Source organism: Atheta coriaria, unplaced genomic scaffold (assembly GCF_025399875.1).
Source record: "Atheta coriaria isolate IRGN ID8LTWV9N9 unplaced genomic scaffold, Caltech_Dcor_3.1 hic_scaffold_1_pilon, whole genome shotgun sequence".
In the NCBI taxonomy this organism is placed as follows: Eukaryota; Metazoa; Arthropoda; class Insecta; order Coleoptera; family Staphylinidae; genus Dalotia; species Dalotia coriaria.
Window position 1 is genome coordinate 692,421 of NW_027045443.1, and position 20,815 is coordinate 713,235.

At 39.5% G+C, this 20,815-nt stretch overlaps 3 protein-coding genes across 10 annotated transcripts in view; 2 read left to right on the forward strand and 1 right to left on the reverse strand.

The window, feature by feature from the left end:
• The window catches only part of LOC135795612 (xaa-Pro dipeptidase-like), a 202,982-nt gene that overhangs the window by 174,732 nt on the left and 7,435 nt on the right, over positions 1-20,815 (forward strand). For 2 of the 5 annotated variants that reach the window (XM_065307367.1, XM_065307358.1), the window contains exon 1: positions 20,619-20,807. The exons of the other annotated variants lie outside the window; for them this stretch is intronic. The gene's annotated coding sequence lies outside the window, so the exon portion shown is untranslated. Of the gene's footprint in view, positions 1-20,618; positions 20,808-20,815 lie in introns of those variants that run through there. 5 annotated transcript variants of the gene reach the window in all.
• LOC135795534 (uncharacterized) overlaps positions 1-20,815 on the reverse strand; it is a 191,576-nt gene that overhangs the window by 157,576 nt on the left and 13,185 nt on the right. The gene's annotated exons all lie outside the window — the stretch shown is intronic.
• mew (multiple edematous wings) lies at positions 1,975-16,558 on the forward strand. Of its 4 annotated transcripts, none has more exons than XM_065307211.1 (10): positions 1,975-2,042; positions 10,903-11,030; positions 11,548-11,568; positions 13,448-13,724; positions 13,786-14,742; positions 14,804-15,041; positions 15,104-15,257; positions 15,316-15,476; positions 15,543-16,276; positions 16,344-16,558. In XM_065307211.1, the coding sequence occupies exons 1-10, from the start codon at positions 1,990-1,992 to the stop codon at positions 16,423-16,425; spliced, it is 2,805 nt and encodes a 934-aa protein (XP_065163283.1). In that variant the 5' UTR covers positions 1,975-1,989; the 3' UTR covers positions 16,426-16,558. The 4 variants fall into 4 exon arrangements, with proteins under 4 accessions (XP_065163283.1, XP_065163293.1, XP_065163300.1 ...); XM_065307228.1 differs by lacking the exon at positions 1,975-2,042 and adding an exon at positions 10,700-10,722; XM_065307235.1 differs by lacking the exon at positions 1,975-2,042 and adding an exon at positions 10,816-10,832.

Consider the following 20,815-nt stretch of genomic DNA (forward strand, 5'->3'; position numbering starts at 1 on the left):
GTAAATAAAAAATACCGCGTCGTGGCTCCGCTCACACACACACATCCACATCCATATGCATGCATTCGACTTAACGACTTTTTAACAATAATTTTCATTTATCTATTCATTAGCATTACTTATTTCCTCGTCGGTTCGTGCGCGCCGACGTAGAGTGAGTAGGTGTGCATTTTTTTTTATCGCCGCTCGCCCGTTTCGATGCGATTGCAACAGCAGCGCATATAAAACTTAATTCGATACCGATACGATGCGAGATATCCCCGCGCGCAAGAAATGCCGCGTTAGTTTGACATTATCGCCGCGTTCTACACGTGGCTACCTGATAGGTAACGAACCAATAATGACAACTGCAGCGCAATGACGGCTCGCGCAAACCCGCCGAAGAGAGGCGAATGAACCTAAATGTGTGCAAAAGCAAAAGCTTTGCTCTCGGCGCTCGCGCGCGGCTGAAAACGCTCTTCGAATGCTGTTGCACGCTGAACAAAGCGGGAACCGGCGGTTTATGACCGCGCGGACGATTTTCTAAAATACTTCCTTCGCCTACGTATCGATTAATAATAATTAACCGGCCGACTTGTCAGACGTGACCATCGACTAATCGTCGGCGGAAATCTGCGTTTGTCTTTCGCTGCGCGCGAGCGATGCAGGACTTCGTCACCAGTTGTGCACCTGATGCCGGTTTCGGTCGATTGCGCGCTCGACTTATTTAGTAAACGCTGTGCAAGTCGCGCATCGTCATGCGGTACAACAGCGCACTTCTTGCAGATTGTTCACTTGCAATCAACTCGCTGGACCTCAAGGCCCATTGCAACCGACAGGCGTCATGCTTAGCGTGGAGATGCGGACGGAGGACGAAGTCGAGTGTGAAACGTGGGCGCAAATTACTGAAAGCTATTACCACACAACGCAAGAAGTGAATGTAAACGAAGAAGTCGAAACGAGAATTTGTTCATATCGTGTTTTTTCTCGATGAAAATCTGGGCACAAAGCATAGCAGAAATAACGGTTCATGACGCGTAACGAGATAATCTTCGATGACCTTGCATTAATTGATGAATCTATAATCATAACTACCCTGTTGCGCGGTTCGTCAGCCCCGTCCGATCGTGTTATGCACGACGCGTTGTTTACGTCTAAGCATTTCGCTCGGCTGCTTCCTTCGGCGTGTTCGGTAGTGGTCAGTTTTCGTGTGGTTGGCGTTGGTCCGCGTCTGGCGTCGGTGTCGGTACCTTTTAAGGCCTGTTATAATGAGCCCGCAAGCGCGCATACGCGAACCTTAAAGTGTTCAGCCTGCTGCGGCATTTGCGACGTCGTTAACGTGCTGGACGCAGGGCGCACTCGAAGAAGAAGACGTGAAACGCGTCGTCGTCGCCGTGCGCATAACGAAGCGAATATTATCTGCACGCTGCTGCTGCCTCCGAGCGCATGTGCATCTATTTGCACATCGCCAATTACAATGAATTAGCATACGAGCTGCTGGCGATTTTTTTATTCTTCGGATTTTTTACGAAAACAGATCACATTCCAACATTTTTTTCAACGTGCATCCCCGATGGGAATACGTGGAGAAGAGAACAAGATCATCACAGGATATTTACATGCGATTCGAATGCAGGTTTGCGTCGTACATGCATGAAATGTGAATAAAATACAAATCCTGCTCCGGCGAGTACTTACGTCAACTTAACTGAGTGCGATACGAACACATCAGTGCGGTTAACGCTAAGTCAACTGTACTAAGCGCGCTTATGCGCGACCCGACGACATTACGTGATATATCTTATTTCATAGTTACTTCCAATCTTTTTCGCTCTGTGCCCGACGATGTGTCTCCGTCGGGCGCGACAGTTCATGCTCCGCGTTGCAAGGGTTTCACAACCTCACTGCATCCAGCTTCTTTATTTCTTGGAAGTGCCGCAGGAAACCATGCACCGTCACTTTTCTAACTCGCGCGTAGATCAAGACCATATTGGCGCGAACGCAGACGCAATGTGTGTTTCTTTGTTCAAAACGGGCGGTGGAAGGAAATTCCTTTGGAAATGGTAAAAACTGTGCTGTTAAGTTAACATCTAAGGTCGCCAACGACAACGATGCGCTGTATCTATATCATCCAGGCAGTTACATCTAGTGTTTCGCGCTTTTCTGTTACTTTCGAATGACTCATGCAGAGTCTCATCATTGAGTCGTTCGAAAATACGTCTCTGAATGGTGTCATCAACACGTTAAAAATATAAGATTTAATTAGTTTTATTGAAAAGAAACAATTTTACTGTTATTCACTTGGTTTTTCAATTGGCGACACTTTTTAACCACCCAAGATTTTAAGGTGTTTATCCCGATACGTGTACCGAAATAAATTCGCGAGTTTTATTGAAAATTTTATGGGGAACGCTGCGCCGTAATTTACCAACATTATGGTTACAGACGCAACATACCGAGTGTTAATAGCATACAGGATTTCAGACTTGGAACGAAATTTATGAGGGATAAACAGTGTAATTGTTTGTTATTGCTTCTTCGTATTCTAATTGCGTTTTCTTTTTGTTTCAGGTGAGTGCTGCGTCTCGTGTGTGGAGGAGAGATGTTGTGTGGTAATTCACGCATGAAATACGTGATGTTTTTTTTTTCGGTACTTACATGGCTTCTCCTTGTATAAATACTGTTTGAGCATGTAATTTCGGGTTCGTGTGGCGTCAAGAAACTCGTTTTGCCAGACACCGTTAAATTTTAACGAAGTTAAAAGAAACTAATAACGAAGCGAAAATGTCTCTTCTGCGTTTAAGTCCCTTCGGTTCTCCACACGTCTTAAATCTTAGCGCCTAAATGCCTCGAAAGTTTCAGAAACACTTTTCTCGCTGCGGTCATATTTTTCATACGTGTGTTTCGCCGAGATGAGGTCGTAATGTACGAAGCTTAAATTGGCGTAAAATTAAACACCATGGGAATGGTGACTGACATGATAATGAGCTTCCCGCGCAAAATATCGACGATTATAAAAATAGTATTGCGGCGCTCGGTTGCATGCCTACCTGAATTCTGATTAGTTTATTTGAATATTTGCACGCCGGCAATTTGCGTATCAAGGTCTCCATTTCTTTTTCATTTCCAATACTCGATTGTCCGAATACTAAATATACAATTATGAGTAACTGCGTTTCGATTTGGTCAGTACTTTCGTCCGAACAGGAAACGATCGCATTTATATCTACGGAAAAAGTTTCCAATCACTTTTGTATACGGTAATTGGCTAATTAATTATTACATTTACCAGACAGACTGTAAAGTAAAAAAAAAAAGTGAAACATTCCTGCGGTTTCGTGGCCCAGACAATAAGAATGAGCAGAAATTAAGAAATGCAAACTCAAGGATACCCCAACCAGCGCAGAAAAAAATAAGGACAAACTGACAGGCAGTTAATTGGCTGAAACTGCACACAGAGTGCAGACTGCCACAGTCCCACTCCATCACCGATGAAGAACGGTCGCCCAGGCTGAAATCGAAGCAGGAACTCGGTGCGGAGCATGTTCACTCATTGGTATCAGCGGAATCGCTGGAATTTTAATTGGCTTTTGTATTTTTGTGTGCGCCTCCTCGGTTCCATTTGTTTCGCGGGAGAACCGATGGCGCTGGTTTTTACGCGCGCGCGTTGCGCATTTTTCCGCTTATTCAATCGCGAGGTGCATTAAGTGAGCCGTGCGACGGCGCCAATAACTCGCCGCACGATGCCCTTCCAGATAATCCCACGCCGGGGTTCGCCCTGACTTTTCAATTTGTTTCCTTCCACCTGATCGGCAATGAGTCCCGAACCAACTAAAAAACAATGGGAACGAATTGCTTGCGAGGAGCATAAAGCAAACCGCACCTATTTTTCTGCCCACCAGCTTCGCCAGAGTAACAAATGGCCCTTAAACTATCCGCAAATTTATTTGTTTCTCATATAATCTCGACCTAGATAAAAATTTTATATTAAAACTACGAAATTTGAAGTAATTCTTGAATAATTCGTAATTTTACGCGTTTAATCTAATAAGCAGAGAGGTCAAATGCAGCTTTGCGTGTAAAACATAAAGGAATTATAAATAAACAAAGGATCAAGATGTAGCCGTGGATGTGGCTGAGTTACGAAGTGAAAAGAAAGGTGTAGGATGCAAACCGGTGCTCTTACCTACTCACATGTGAGCCATCACAAGCACGTCGCGATGTGTGGGTGTCCTCACAATGGAGTGACCGGCCCTTTTTCACAACGAGATAATTAAGCGCTTTTGTTCCGTCGTGAGCTCGCATGTTCGACGAAATTGATGTTCCACAAAAACGATACTGCACAAAGAGACATTACATGGATAATGCAGAATTATAAGATTCGAAAGTAAACAAACGCGGCGCATTCTTCTTAAACAATATCCACACTAACACACAGAAAAAGAACGCATTTAATAATACGTTCGGTTTAATTCGCCGGCCGGGGCTGGTTGCATGGCATAATTATAAAAGTCATTTACAACGACTTAAATGAGAATGATGAGGATGACTTGATGGAATGCGCGCTGCATTCTCCTCGCGCCGTTGAGATTTCGTACACTCGCTTTTGATGCTCAATAAGAACTCTCAAAGTACGAAATTAACATGATAAGGACGCGGCTGCGGCTTCTTCACTTCCAGCGATGGCCCGAGATGGATGCTTATCCCCTCATCTCGTTCCACCTCGTCACAACTGTCACCAAAGAATGCATGAAACGAGACGTTGATGAGCTTGTTGTGAACACGCATTGATCATACAATAAAACTCGTTGCATTTTTGGCGCAGTCATCCCGACTCTGGCCACTTATTAACAGCGTGGATAATTATTACCAGTATTTCTGTTTATTTAGGGTGGCTTTCCAAATCGAGGGTAAACTCTGTATCGGCCGCTTCTGTTTCGATTGGTGTTTGTGTTTCAATTACTTATCTAGCCTAGGGGATTCTTTGACGTTTGCACGAAGCCGTATGATCATCGTTCACAAGTCGAATTTTCGGCGACACGTGCTCACATCATCGTCGATCAAGCGGGCGGCTTCTCTACTCCTTACTATAACTCAACTCAACTCAACTCAACTCACTGCCCTTACATTTGTTTGTACAATCGAAGGGTTTTTGCCATTCTTTTTCTCTTTGGTTGTCTTCGAAGCATGTATGACATTGAAATTGTAATGATCATTAAATTAATGGATCTAATAGGATGGTGGTTCATAATTTGTCGGGATCATGCACTCACCCTATTTATGACTGTATAATTTTACCTAGACCTGGGCATTTTTGATGGCTCCGACCCTCATTTTTCGTCTATTCGGTAGCATGAAATTCTCGCTTGATTCGTGAGTATTTATGAGGGTTCTGAGTCATTCCAGCCCAATAAACTAGGTGAATGATTTCATTTCGTCGGAGTCATGAGCCGAATTGATGGATTATCACAACCCTCGGCGCCAATGTAATCAATATATTAAAATATGGCCTGCGCAAAAACAGAGCATGTGTTAACAGCGACACGTTCGGTGCAGTGTATCAGATTAGCACGTATGCATTCAAATAACACCGTATTGCTATCAGGAACGTGATTAACGCACGAAAATATTACTTTACCATAAATAATAATGGCACAACCGCTATAATGAATTATGGCCATGTGGACATAGATAGAGGGAACGTGTCTGTGGTGAATAATCGCGCATAAGTGCAGGATGATATTCGCTCGCAGAGTGCATCGGCAACAATTCGAATATTGATCTGTTTTTCCTGAAAACTTTCCGGAAAACAACACAAACAACTGGCTTTCTTTTGCCGCGCTGTATGCCTTGCCAACTCGGGGACAGCGCGCCGTCTGAAACGGAAATACATATCTATATTCTATCCCGTGTTTACGAGGATGCCAAGAACTGTCGAGAAAGAAGGACGAGGACGTTGGGTAGTTCGTGCGAGGGGTGGAAAGGTCATTGCCTGAAAATTGGCACATTGCCATAGGTTTTCAGCATGCCACGAATTGTTGTACAAACATGTGGGGACGGTTTTTTTCGGCTCTTGACGCTGACAATGATGGAGGGACCATATCAGTAGAAAAATGCGTTTTGTCAAGTGTAGAGAAGATTTTTGCAAGAAACAAGCTGATAAAATGTTTTGTTTAACATTGGAAAATTTGACTAATTCAAATTCTGCGTAGAAGATGACGAAATCAAACACCTCGCAGTAAATTATCAAATTTTTCGAGCTCATTTCTCGGAACTATAAGCAGTAGTAATTCAAGTATCATGTTTACTTAACATATTTGATTGTGCTTCAAGTTTGTTCTGATATCATTAAGTCAACGAAAACTTCGTATTCCAGGGATTTATAAGCTACTAACTCCCTACAATCATGGCAGTAATTAATTTATTAATCAAATCTGCGCATTTAATATGATTTGTCGCGTTGTAATCCCATAATTTACTCCAGCGGATAAAACATTTTTAATGGCGCCTTATTCCAGACACTGTTATAAACTTTACTGTGACAATCACATTGTATAAGTAGAAGCCGAGCAACATTCTCAACATCAAAGACCGGATAATTAATTTTATTGATTCGGCGCTTACAAGCGCTGAGGGCACATCAGTTCACAGCAAATGAATATAATCTAGTTAAATTCAATTTCTAATGAAATCATATGTACTACAGCCCGCTGAATGTCGGAAGGTCAATGGTCAATATCACAATTTGAGCGTCCAAACGCACACATTCTAACGCCCCGATCCGTCTGTATTTGCAGTATGTGACAAGTTCACCACTCCCAATGTCACACGAAAAAAATTATTCACTTTGTTGATTTTACCAGCGACGAAAAACAAGCCGGAAAAAAAATCTCCTAGAACTGTTTGTACACGGTTTATGATACGCTGGGTACACACTCAAAATTATAAGAACAGACATGTTTACTTGCTCATCATCATTATATCTTTCCGAATGATTAAATAAATTGAGAGTATATTGATCTTCGCGTGTATTTACGTTCCGTATTTTTCGTAGTCCAATCTACTGATCGTGCACAAGTTATAAGTTATACAAATAAATGCGCTTTAAGTGCTTTTTCAAAACGCACGCGCCAAGACGCCAAGAACGAACGCCCAAGTCACCAGCGTCAAGTCAGAAATAACACACAAGCATCATGCCCATTAGAAGCACGTTGCGGCAATAATCTTGCCGAAGTGCCGCGCACGCCCCGGTTGTGAAGTGCCCTTTTTATTTATTAATAATCCACATCTTGAATGTTCGGTTCCGATCCAGGCCTCTCTCGTACGCGGTAGTAGTTCTATAGCCGGGCTTCATGTTTTCTTATCGTTAAACGCTATAATAAGTACTTGGGCGCGTGATTCTGGAGAAGTTTCCAAAACGCGTGCTACGCGGGCCCTCAGCGAAGCAAATTACGCCCGAAGAGCTCGAACTTAATGCGTCAGGAAGTCACTTATCACGTTAAAGCTTTTGCGTGGCGTGTGGTTCGGTCAATATTAGTTTATATGTGCATTTTATTTATTCGGTCGTCGAAATGACTTGCAATGAACTTCAGACACTGTCCGCAGCCCATAGCCGCGCCCGTCTGGCCGCACAAGTCGTGCGCTTTACCTTAATTCGTCTTAATTAATTAAATTGAAGTGCGACCGCAGTATAACACCAGTCAGTCGGCCCTTGGAATTGTCGTGCGGCTCGTAAAATAAGTCTAAGTGCCAGTTACGCCAGTCGCCAATCAGGAAAGTAGCGGGTTGCTAGTTTTTGGTGAAGGGCGCTTCCCAACGCCATTAAATTGATACACGATTTTTAAGAAGTACCTTTAGATAAAGATAAAGTTGATGGAGAAAATTGTATTTCCACTTTATGAATGATTTATTACCAGCATGCTGGAACGGATGTACAATGTTCACGTCAGCAATTACCGGCTATCTTTTAAATTGTGAAACATCTGTGATTTCTGACAGAATCAATAAAACAGACGCTTTGTGTGGTATTGACATGTCAAAAGCATACATTGGCAATAGTTGCGCAACCGTTTACCAATCATTATTGTAATCTTCAAGCACCGTTGAAGTATTCAATTTCTTATATCAGACAAAGTGGAAATCTTGATAATTTATCGCAATATTTTATTGTTGAGGTAAGCAATTGTTACCTTGTTGTTGTTTCACGTAGCGTTGAATCACGGACTTTCAAAGAATCTTTCGTGTTTCATTTCCCGCCAATAAATTGCTCACCGCATGAGTCGCTAATTTAAACTGACGAGGAAAGTGCAACAGCGCTGATGAATAAATTTCGTTGCGCTTATTATTAATGAATAAACGTAGGCATTGACTTGCATAAATTACACGACGAATTGGACGAAATTACCGTAACATGCATATTCAATTACCGATAATTATAAACTATGCCTGGCTCGGAGGTACGTTCATTAGCATCATTAACCAATGACCATAACTTCATGCCGAGAGATTGCGTTATCCCACAGATATTTTGTTTATTTTTATTTTTATTCGTTTCGCTTTAAAATAAAATCAAACTGAATGACATCAGTTTAGAAAATGTGTGAAAAACTTAAGTAAGAGGTTTGCTCATTGACTGGCAATACCGGTTTTGTTATTTGTGGGTTTTGATTTTTCTCATTTGAAAATTTCATACCGACATGTGCGTGCCAGGCGACATACCCAACTGGCGGTAAATCGGCGGATTGAGTTGTCGACCTAATTTTACGCAAATAGCACGCGCATTCCTAAAAACAAGTAGTGAATTCATTGGGTACCGTGTTGCATACACCACATACGCACAAAGAAAAGGATCGGCGACATCGACACTAAATCTTAACATTAATACACGCAATCCCGAAATATTTCGGTACGGGTCACATGAAATTATTGCTTCGACGGAATTTAATGTGTGTCGAATGGTTTTGCGCTCGCAGCGTGCTTATTTCTGTTTTTATTTGTTATTATTAGTGTTGTTTTCTAGCTATGCTCTATTTTCCATATCGTATTTACAAATTGATTACAATTTAGGTCAATTTGCTTCCACGTTTAAAGTAAATTTAACTACTCACGACGCACAGCAAATAATTAAATGGAGCACACCTAAGGAAACATTACTTTCGCTTGCTCGTAAAATATATTTTAGGGGACGCTTTAGTCACGCTGCAGGCGTAATTTTGGCGTTATTGTTATTCAAACACGTATTTCAACAATAGCCGGTAACTTTTTAATGGAGTAAATTGGAAACGTCGGCATAAACTTCCGGTCGGGATGACCCAAATGAAACTTGTCACAATACACGATATTCATGCGATGTGCGTTATCAAGATCAATCATTTCGATACTTTAAGCGTTGTTCAAATGTTAGCTGGCAAGTCTGGGCGTTTATTTAAACTTCTCATCGATTCGCTTTATTATCGCTCGCATTGGTCCATCACGCTGGCTCACGGTTATCTCGCGTTTCCTGTATGATTATACGCGTTTACCAAATGACACTAAAGCGGCTGCCGCTGTAAATTCGTCGACGATAGGCATCGTCTTCCAATCGGCTGCAATCTGCATTATGAGCGCACCTCTCGACGTCCAGAGGAGAGTTGAAAGAAACTTATGACGCAGTCCGTTGCACTGCCTATCGCCGTTTGCCATCTTTTAGTGGATCGCTGAGGTCTCTCTTTGGCTAGACCAGGCGCATTTCTCTCATGCCGGAAAATACACAGCTATCGCTTCAGAAATAACAAGGAACTGCGCAGTCTCTAGCTCCTTAAAACTCCAGCGTGGCTTTTAAAATTTTTGCCGTTCTTTGTACCCGTTCGATGCTTATAAGGTGTTGCTGGCAACGTTACCCATTTCCTTTTTTTACCTCGACTACAGCCGTGTATAAGGTCATTAGAAGCAGTAACCCAAAGGTCGTCGATATTTAAGTAGATAACAGGCGTCTTTTACAGAATACGTGTATATATTTTCGTTCTACAAGTTCCCAAGTTTTTCTAGCATGCGGGGCAATGGCATTTCTAACAATCCGCCCTATATCCCATGACGCACCCTGAATTCTCTCAACACTCGACTCACTCGGCCTAATTCCGTGCGTTCTAATTTGGTTCCTGCAGAATTCGACCGATCGCGACGATTCACACCCCAAATTCGCGTTTGTCCGAATGCATGATTTTCGGACGGGTCTTTTATTCGACTCTGGCATGCGATGTGTCAAAAGTTGATGTATAGATCTATAGGATGGTCTGCAAATAATCTAATTTTAACCATTATGAAAATGGTTTTATAGTGGGATGAAATTTTGTTATTAGTACAATTAGGTAAGCAAGTGATATATTTCCAAGAAAAATTTTACGAGTGTGTACCTTTTAATAAATACCTAGGTATATATTTTTTATCATCACTGTAAATATTTGAATAACTAACGACAGGGCTTAGGCTTGTTTGTTATTTGTAATTACGCAAGTTACTGATAAGCGGTGTTATCACCTGCATATGCGGTTGTTATGCTCATCTAGATCGTCTTTGGTTGTAGAGAGTTTCATAACTATTGATGCACGTTTTCATTTTCTTGATTTTTGGGGCTATAACTGAATCACTTTCCGAGTAAAGTGAAGCCTAATGCTGATGAATGGGCACTAGGAATGATGGTCGTCAATGTACTGTGAAGGACGACTGTGCTGCACATTAGATACATTCGGAAAGGGAAATGGAAACGTATTAGTTTCCCTTAGTGCAATTCAATTCATTCGCAACTTACGACTGCATGCGTAATGCGTTCATGCGATTTATGCAGTTTTTATTCAAGTTACACATCCGAAAGTGATGTATTCTATTTCCTGCCATTAATATTCCATGTCGTATATAGATAATAATTCTTTTAAATTTAATTTTCAGGTTACTGGTCGGTGCTCCTCTAGGGAATAATTTGCAACCGGATACGGTACGTTCCGGGGCTCTGTTCAAATGCCCCATTTCGACCCTTACTAAAGATTGCAAACAAGTGGAAACCGACGGAAGACGACGTAAGTTTTTCCCTTGACATTAATCAGTACTCTAGGTCAAATTGTCACTTGTATACATATAATAATATTCGATTTAATTACAGCGAGTTTATACGAATAGTAGCAATATTGTGTCGAGAAAGCACTGTAAATGATTTGCAAATTTCAGTGAACATATTGAACATATGCTAATGCGATGTTTTTGATCTTATTAGACAATCCCATAGAGATTTAGCGAATTAGTAGTATCAAAAGTATTTTGATTTGATTCTATATACTCACGTAGAAAGTGTTGCGAACGAATCTGTTTTTATTTCCGACTTCTTTCAAATTTGAATATTTCGGAGTTACATACATGAAATTAATTGCCTACTGTTTATTCGTCGTCGACGGCCTAGGTGGCTGGATGTCCACAGCGATACTGACTTATATTTTATGTTTTTTTTTTGTTACAAAAACGAATGTTGCTTAAAAATGTTCGTTCTCATACGGTGTACGATTGTCTCACACACACACTCTCTCTGTATGAATCGTCCAGTGCCGAGCGGTCTATACAAGCGTAAGTTGTTGGTAAATGTGCAAAATCTTTATATATTTTTTTAATTAACTTCATCATTATCATGGCCGATGATGAAATTTTTTCATTTTTATTTTTTGCTGCTCGAATCACGAAACCGATCGAATAATCCGATTGCCAATGCCGCAGTTTTTTTTGCAAAATTCAGCATTTATCTTTGGATCTTTTTCTCTATCTCTGCGACCTGCCATGGTGTTGGGTGATTTGTTTTGACTTCTTGTTGCATGTGCTAACACCCCAACGGTTTTATTGCCTGCGTGTTGGTTGAGCTTTTGTGTGCATGTTGTCTCTAACTTTGTGCTTGAATTGTATAGTTGTATAGTTTATGTGTATTGTTTGTGCGATATGCTAAATTATTACAAAGTGTGTCAACTCAGTACATACACATCCATATCCTCGATGATTATTGCCGGCAATACAAACATTCAACGTGAAACTGCTAAATCCACATCGCACCTACAACGTGTTAAGTACGAATGTTTGTTTTGACTGGTGTTTTATCGATGTGAGAATCCAGTAAAAATTATACGCGCCCATTCCGAATTGCCGTCCGAAATGCATGTTGCGTGGGAGTATACATACACATCGTACTGCACGCGTAGAGCCTGCATCATGCAACGGTATATTTTGGGCGTTTTGGTACTGAAATACATCAACAAACCACGAATAATACATACAAGAAGTTTAATTCATGCCGCTAGGGACCGCAAACAACATAAAACTTGCACACGTCGCACCTAAAAACTCCTCGGAGGACAATTGTCAGGATTCACATTCAGCTAGCGATATACAAACTGGAATTATTTTGAGTGAACGAAATAATTGCGCGCACGCAAATGGAAACAATTCATTTTGTATGTCAGCGGTTATTACACGATTACTTAATCACAATACATTTTCGATTGAAATTAAAAGGATAATATTTAAGCTCTTTAATATATTAATTTGCTATAGACATTTATTAACAAATAACTTAAATAACTAGTCTAGATAATGTTAATAATAATAATAATCCAATAAAAACGCATTTAATCATCGAAGTAATCTTGACTTGACATGATTGAATATAACAATACAATAATTACATAATAAAATAAATAATATAAAGTAGGTTAATAACGATAACGTTAGGAAGGTAATAAAAATTAATATCGTTTTCAATTAAATCACATTTAAACGTAATTTTGCTAACCACGCAACTAAGAATTTTCAGTTTCAAGACTTCCCATGAATCTAAAGATGAATAGAAAGGAACCGAAGCGTAGTGTTGGATTGATGATTGTCTGTAAATTAAATTGCATCAGAAATCGAGGCACATTGCACATTGTAATCAACAATATATGAGTCGATTGTACGACGATAGATCCAATCGAATGTGACATGTACTGTATTAATTAGTTACTTGCATCTCCTCCTATCGACTTATGCTGCATCAGTTATCGCAGTGAAGGATTGACGAATGTTACAGCTGCACACAACCGCAAACTACTAAATGCACACACTTTAATAATTTGATTTTGTTCATGATGTTATGTACATATTTTTGAATGCATTTGGCATATTATTGTATATTTTTGAATTAAATTAACAACTGCCTAAAGTACAACATCTCGTTCAAGTTAAAAATGAAATAAAACACGTTGACACTCACACGTGAAGCCATACAAATGCGAACTCATTTTCATTTGGTTTGGTGTGGTAACGCTGACAAAGGAAATATGAATTTTCTGTATTCAGCGTGTTTTGAGTGGAGATTTTGTATTTTGTGAACTTGCATCTTAAATATTTGTAAATTTTAACTAACAAAGATTTGCAACCAATTTAGTGTGGGTCTTTCTTAATTTTGTCGTCGTAATTGTAGCACAAGATAAAGACGTCTTCTACGATGATCTTCAAGAGGAAGATAATTCCTTAAAAGGGCCGGGTCCGGATGAAATTAAAAATGGGCAATGGCTTGGGGTGACTGTGAAGTCTTCAAATCCTAGCAATGGGGGGAAAGTGCTGGTTTGCGCTCATAGGTACATCAAGAGTCCGCAACTTAACGACACACATCATGGGTTGGGTCTGTGTCACTTATTGAATGCATCTTTGGGGTGGGAGGAAGCTTTGGAGCCTTGTGAAGGCAAACCAATGCAAAAGTATGTAATTTCTAATAATTAATTTTAAAGAAAGTTGTGTTTAACTGGTCGTAATCAATAGTGAGCATCTGGAATACGCGTATTGCCAAGCCGGAACTTCTTTGGCATTCCTGGAAGATGGCACTGCGTTAATGGGAGCGCCGGGTCCCCACACGTGGAGGGGTACAATATTTGCCAAGATGACGGTTGGAGACTTTCTCAGTCGTGACAAGAACTTTTACTCTAGTCCTCTGAATCAACTCTCGGAGCCAATCGACAAGTACAGCTATCTGGGCATGAGTGTCACCGGCGGGCGCTTCTTTGACAAGCACAAGATCACTTACGTTTCAGGCGCTTCTCGAGCTAATCTAACAGGGCAGGTCTACTTTATCGAAAAGATCAAAAATAGTAATGAGATGGCCATCCGGCTTATCCTCAAAGGCGTACAGGTTGCGTCGAACTATGGCTACGAATTATTAGCGGCAGATGTCAATGGAGATGGCTATGATGATCTGCTTGTAGCAGCGCCTTTCTTCTTCAATAACACCGTGGGTGGGGCCGTGTACATCTACTATAACTTGAGGGCCTGCACAGCGAATTATACTTGTACGCCGGATCAGATCCTAACTGGCAAGGAGGAGTCTCGATTTGGTTTTGCAATGGCTGCATTAGGGGACATTAATAAAGATGGTTACAATGATATTGCTATCGGAGCGCCGTATGAGACCTATGAGGCTCAGTCACACTCCGGTGCTATTTACATCTACTTAGGTAACCATGATCAACTGAATCAGAAAGAAGCGCAGAAGATCTCGATACCTCAGTATACAACAATTGGGTACTCCTTGAGTGGAGGAGTAGATATGGATGGAAACGGTTATCCGGATCTCCTCACGGGTGCCTATAACGAGGATACTGTCATTCTTTTTAAAACTAGACCAATTGTCGACATTGAAATCGATGTGCAGGGTGAAGAAATGCGAAATATTGACGTGACTAAAAAGGGGTGCAAGGCTGACCCAACAAGCACACATTCATGGTAGGCCATCTTCAATATGTTCCTAGATTTAGTTTCGATCTACATTGTGAAATATTTTTAGCTTCTCGTTTGCAATTTGTATTCGGACCAATCGAGGGAGGCCCCCCAAAGAGCAAATGTCCTATGAATTGAAAGCCGATTGTTGCAAAACAAAGAGGCAATACATTCGCGTGAAACTTAACAGCACATCAGAGAGCAACATATTGACGCAGGATTTTAGGATGCATAAAAATCCTACTTGTCGCAGTCACACTGTTTACATCAAAGATGGTATCCGTGATATTTTATCACCTATTGAAGTAAGTGCTTATGCTTTTACAATTACTTACGATGGCCTAATGTTAATTTATTTTGGGTATAGTTCAGCGTAAATTATCAGTTACAAGACACTCCCCATTCGCCAATTTTGAATCAAACTTCAACGAAAGATTTCCAGGCAACGTTCCTCAAAGATTGTGGTAGCAACGAAGTATGTGAAAGTGAGCTCAAAGTATCTGTGGGTCTGGCAATAGAACGTAAATATATTGAAAAGCGATTCATTTTTCTTGTTGTACATGTGATTCTTTTATTTAGCAATTGATCCAGAGAACAACTATTACGCTTTGGATTTAGGCAATGTTGAAGAACTGAATGTTCAAGTGAACGTATCCAATGAAGGGGAATCTGCGTATGAGGCACAATTACTTATCATTCATTCGAAAAGTCTAAGTTACATTGCTCTTAATGATAAAATGGTAAGCACAGAAGAAGAAAAATCGATGACGCGTCTTCTACTTCTTTTGTTGTTGCTCTTCTTACAGGGGGATATTAAATGTGTTTATCACAACGATACATGTATCGCCTGTAATTTAGGGAATCCATTTGGAAAGAAGAAGACCGAGGACAAGAAAGAGGTTCACTTAGGACTTCGATTTGAAAATCGTAATAACGTCAACAATGATGGTATCCTCGAATTTCACGCAAAAGTAAACACCACATCAAATATCACGACAACGAGTGTAACGTCGGCAACTGCCAAGGTGGCGGTGAAGATGACTCCCAATATCAAAATTGATACATACGGCACGTCGTACGTTAACTATGGTGGTAGGGTTCAAGGAGAGTCGGCGTTTAGGTACTTTGATGAAATCGGTTCCCGCATTAGTCATCGTTATCAAGTGACCAATGAGGGCAAATGGGCAGTCAGTAACTTGGAGGCATATATAGATTGGCCAATTCAAATTCAAAGCTCAAGGGCTGAGGGGAAATGGTTGCTGTACTTAGAAAGTACACCACATGTCGACTTTGAGAGTACGCAGATCAAGTGTGAAATCATGGCGCCCCACGTTGCCAATGAAAAGAATTATACAAATCGCCCTAGTATGTCACCCGAAAACTTAGAAATGTCTCCATTGTCATCCTTTGATACACAGCCGCCACCATTCAATACGCGCAATCGTCGTAGCGTTGAAGGAAATCAAGAGGTCGAAGAAGACATAATGCCAGCGCGACTAATGCTCGGTTCTGGTGAATTAATAAAAATAATTACACCTTTGTAAGTAATCTTGAAATTTATTCATAAATATGGGACTTAGATTAACTATTGAACTATTTGAATTCAGGATTGTGCAACTGGCACGGCAAAATGTGCCAAAATCAAGTGCAAACTGCCAACTATCCCAAGCAACACTGGTGCAACTATAGAAATTGCATCCCGTCTTTGGTATTCCACACTTCTCGATGATTTTAGCGACAAATCTGCGGTAGGAATAATTTCCAGGATGTTTATCACTTCAACATTGCATACTGGGGAGCCCATAAAGGACAATCATGCAATGGTATGAATCATGTTAATTAATCGTCAATTTAATTATAATTCTTTTATATTTTCATCACATATTAATATGACATTTTTCATTGTAGGTGATTACCAACGCCTCGTCGACCGTGACAATACCCGAAAAATCTATTCCGTGGTGGATAATCATTGTAGCTAGTCTTGCAGGTGTATTAATTCTAGCCTTGTTTGTGTGGGCGCTTTATTGTTGCGGCTTTTTCAAACGTTATCAACCGCCAACAGAAACTGTTCAGACAGACAAGCAAACCTCCGAAGAGGGGCGAGGTTTACTGCACAAATAATTAAGTATTTCTTATTTTCATAAATAAGGAGTACTTAACTGAACTGTAGTAGTCAGAACAAACGACTGGATCTTCGGTGAGGTTCAGGGACGAATAACTATTTAAATTGCAATTCAAATACTATAAAAAATATACAAACGGATTTCGGTTATACATTGACGAATCGACGGGGATAAATTTGATTGTATATTTGTTTGCAAATTAATAGTTATGTAGGGATTATCTGTGATTTTTCAAGCAGCCACTAACCATACATCGCTATATGTTCATGATGCGGTAATCTAGCTCTTAAGATTTGGTGCAAACGTACATAAAGGGGGAGTGTTCAGATGAACGTGGATATTTATCTACGCAGCTACACGGTAACATCAAGTTCATTTTAAATGTTGTTACACGCATTTGCAAACTTTGTATGAATGGGCATACATTTAAACTGCCATATTGTATATTTACCCTCCATTTTTCCTATTTTCCTACTATTTATTCCAAAGTAAACTTACCACTCCCAAGTTTTGTTGGTGTTCGTCTCGGCGCGAAGCGATTGTAATAATTTTATTTATCGTATTAAAGTATTTGGTTAAGATTACATTTAAAAAATTTATTTGTACTTGTATAAGAATTTGTAATAAAAATATTATCTGTTATACCAAAAGTGCTGAATCCTAGATTCGCTCGAAGGAGTATACATAAGTATACATAAATGCTAAGTGCATAAACGCTATATTGATGCCTTTCCCAATTAAATCGGGAAAATAAATGGGTCCGATAATAATCCATGAAGTAAAATGGGCAATTTATCTATTTGCATTTTTCAGCAGGAATTTTTCATTTCGATTCTCTTGTAAATTGTTTCGAAGAAACTTCAATGAAAGCAAAGTTTGTGCTGGTGTCTTGCGTTCCTTGCGATTTCACGTCGCACTGGAATTCGACCGGTTTTTGCTTATCTCTTATTGCCAGTTGATACGCGTACGATAGTAGTGTATAGTTTTGCACTATATACGTGACCGGGTGATGGCACTGCGTGTATCGTTTGCTCACGCTGCAGAAATAATACTAGTGTTGCCGTATCGGACGGATGGTTCGCACGCGTTTTTCGCGATTATCCTTTCTTAGGATTCAATTCCGTAACGCGTATTATATTCGGCGTTCTTAGTGATTATAACGGTCAATTGTGTCTCGCTAATTATTTATCGCGTATAAAATGTTCGCGGAATGCAATGTTTTCGTAGTTTTTCGTGATGGAAGTGCCATCGGAGATGTGGATTTTGGATTTTCATCCAGCTCATTTCCGGTGGAAGTTTTCCCGCACTACTACCCAGTAAGTAAACTTAATAATAATCTCACTGATTCAACACATGCTTTGTTTCTGTCGGTTGTGTTATTTTATTATCATGTTTTTATCGTGTGTGTGCACCATGTTCTTATTTTTTATCTTCCGCTGATCCGTGTACGATCGTCGTGACTCGTCAAATTCTTTTCGGGGTATGGGTGACTACGGTAAATATGAGAATCTCCTCGCAGCAACCGATTTTTCAAGTTTTAGACCTTTTCGCGTTTTAAGTCTTTTTACCCCATTAAATTAAATTATTTTAAATTTCCATCTGATAGAGAATTTTCTAATCATCCATAATCTACTACAGCGATTAATTGTTTATCACACGCATGCACGTAATGAGAAGCGGCCCGTTAGTACGTATGTATGTAAACGAAACAACCTAGCACTACCTGATATGTTTATTGTTTATTGTACAAAAAATTAAATTAATCATTTATTAAATACTGGTTTGTTTCGTGTATGACTTTCGTTGTTTTCAATTTCGTTGCAATATCAATATTGTAGCATATTTGATAAATTGTTTTGAATATTTTAAGTTGATAAATATTTTCAAAGGTTAGATGGCACTACGATGAACGGTTTTGCATTAAATATTGCTTGTTGGTGGTAGTGAGTGCACACCGTGTCCGTGTGCGATGACGAGATTTCGCGCAAGAAATAAGTTTGTTTACCTGCAGGTATCGAATCTTTATTTCGTGGAATCAAAACACACCGTTGCTGTTTATTATATGAGCCGCTTATTTTGAAAGTGGCCTAACTCCATTTATCTTCAAATCGAGATATTGAAAGTTTTGCATTTCAATGAATTTAAAATATACGTATAAGATACAAAGGAGTCATACTGCTAAAGCATATCTTAGGATGTTAAATTTAAAGTTCCTGTTAAAATAGTGGCAATTATTAAGTAAATAACGTGCGTTTCCTTATCTAGAATGGAGTTGGGCCACTTTCAAAATTAACAGCCAGATTCATTATAAAATTTGAAGATGCCCAAGTCCATTCAACATAATTTAAGATGTTTCAAATTGAAGAAAAAAAACGTCTTCGTTTCACAGACAGCTTCGTGAAGTAATACATTTTGTTTGTTAAAATCTACCAAACCCCAAAACTTCTCAAAAATATTCTTTCTTTCTTCTTCATTATAATTTTTTGTGCACGCATTCCGACAACCACAATCTTTGTTTTCGAAATTTTTTTCATGAACAATACTTCCGGTTTAACTGCAATATCTTTTTCCTGAATTCCGTTTTATCTTTCGCACTTTTTAGATAGGTATATGGTGCATCACTCTTTTCTCCATTGTTATTTGAATCTTCATCCTTTGACGAGGAATATTGTTCTATAATTCTTTTTCTTATTCGCTTTTTTTAAAATTATTAATTACTATTTCTTCTTCACTATTTGAACTAAGTGGTCTTCTTCTGTTCTTCCTCATGGGTGCAATAATTTCTATAATTTAATATTAAATTTTAAGTTTTATATTAATTAAACGTACAGGTTAATTAACTAACGCAATTGTCCCAAAAATGAGGTGGACTTGTAAATACTAATTAATTGAAATTACCTTCATCGCTGCTTTCCGACATTATCAATAGTAAATACCTTGATGTAACTATAAATGGAGTTAGGCCACTTTCAAACCACACGGGTCAGTTATTCAATTAATTCGGAAAACCTATGTGTAAAAAATGTACCGTATTTTCTCTGAATATAAGCAATCTGAAGTGCGTCACTGATAAATAACATGAAGTTGTACATGTAACCATGGTAACCGGCAAAAAATTGAAAAACGGAGTTAGGTCACTTTCAAAATAAACGGCTCATATTAGCATTGTAAATTTAAGCAAATATTCTTTCATAAATATAACTAATAATTTTATATTAATTCTAATCGTTTATTATAAATGTGTTACCTGGTAAACGAGAAACGATGTATGTTCAAATTAAATATCACTTAAATATTTAATGTAAAATCTGGCAATCTGTGTGCATAAGAAATCAGAATCTCGAATTTAAATTTTTATTACCTTTACTAATCTAAATTTTGTAACTTCTGTATCATTTATAGATGGCAATAGCGTGGACTAAAAATTGTAAAATAAACTTGTATTGTTTATTTCTATATTTATCAGCAAGCGTAAACGTTCGACACAAGAATTATTTGTTTGAACGCAGAATACACTTTCTTATCGCATTGCCGTGTGTCCTGTTCGTCAGCACCCCATGCCGCATGCTGCTGCATCTTAGTTTAGTTTTGATCCCAGGTAAAGTGCCAAATGCAATTCGCGCACGAGGTCGCCTGCCATCGACGCGCTGCCGGGTTTGCGCATCTATTGCAATCCGCGCACAAAGTCGCGTGCAATCGACGCGCCGGCCTCGCCGTTGCTTATGCAGTTTGCGGGCAGTTTCGATCGGCATCGAGACGTATTTTGCGCGACTCGTATCGTTTATTCGGACTTCTACTTTCCAATTCGTATTATAGTCGATCATCAATCGACTATTTAATTTTAACTTGACTTTCGTAACTTTAGTACAGTTATTTATTATTTGCGCGTAAGTGTATCGCGGCCATGTTAATGTATTCTTCACTTGGATGACCCAGCGTGCTGATGTAAGTAA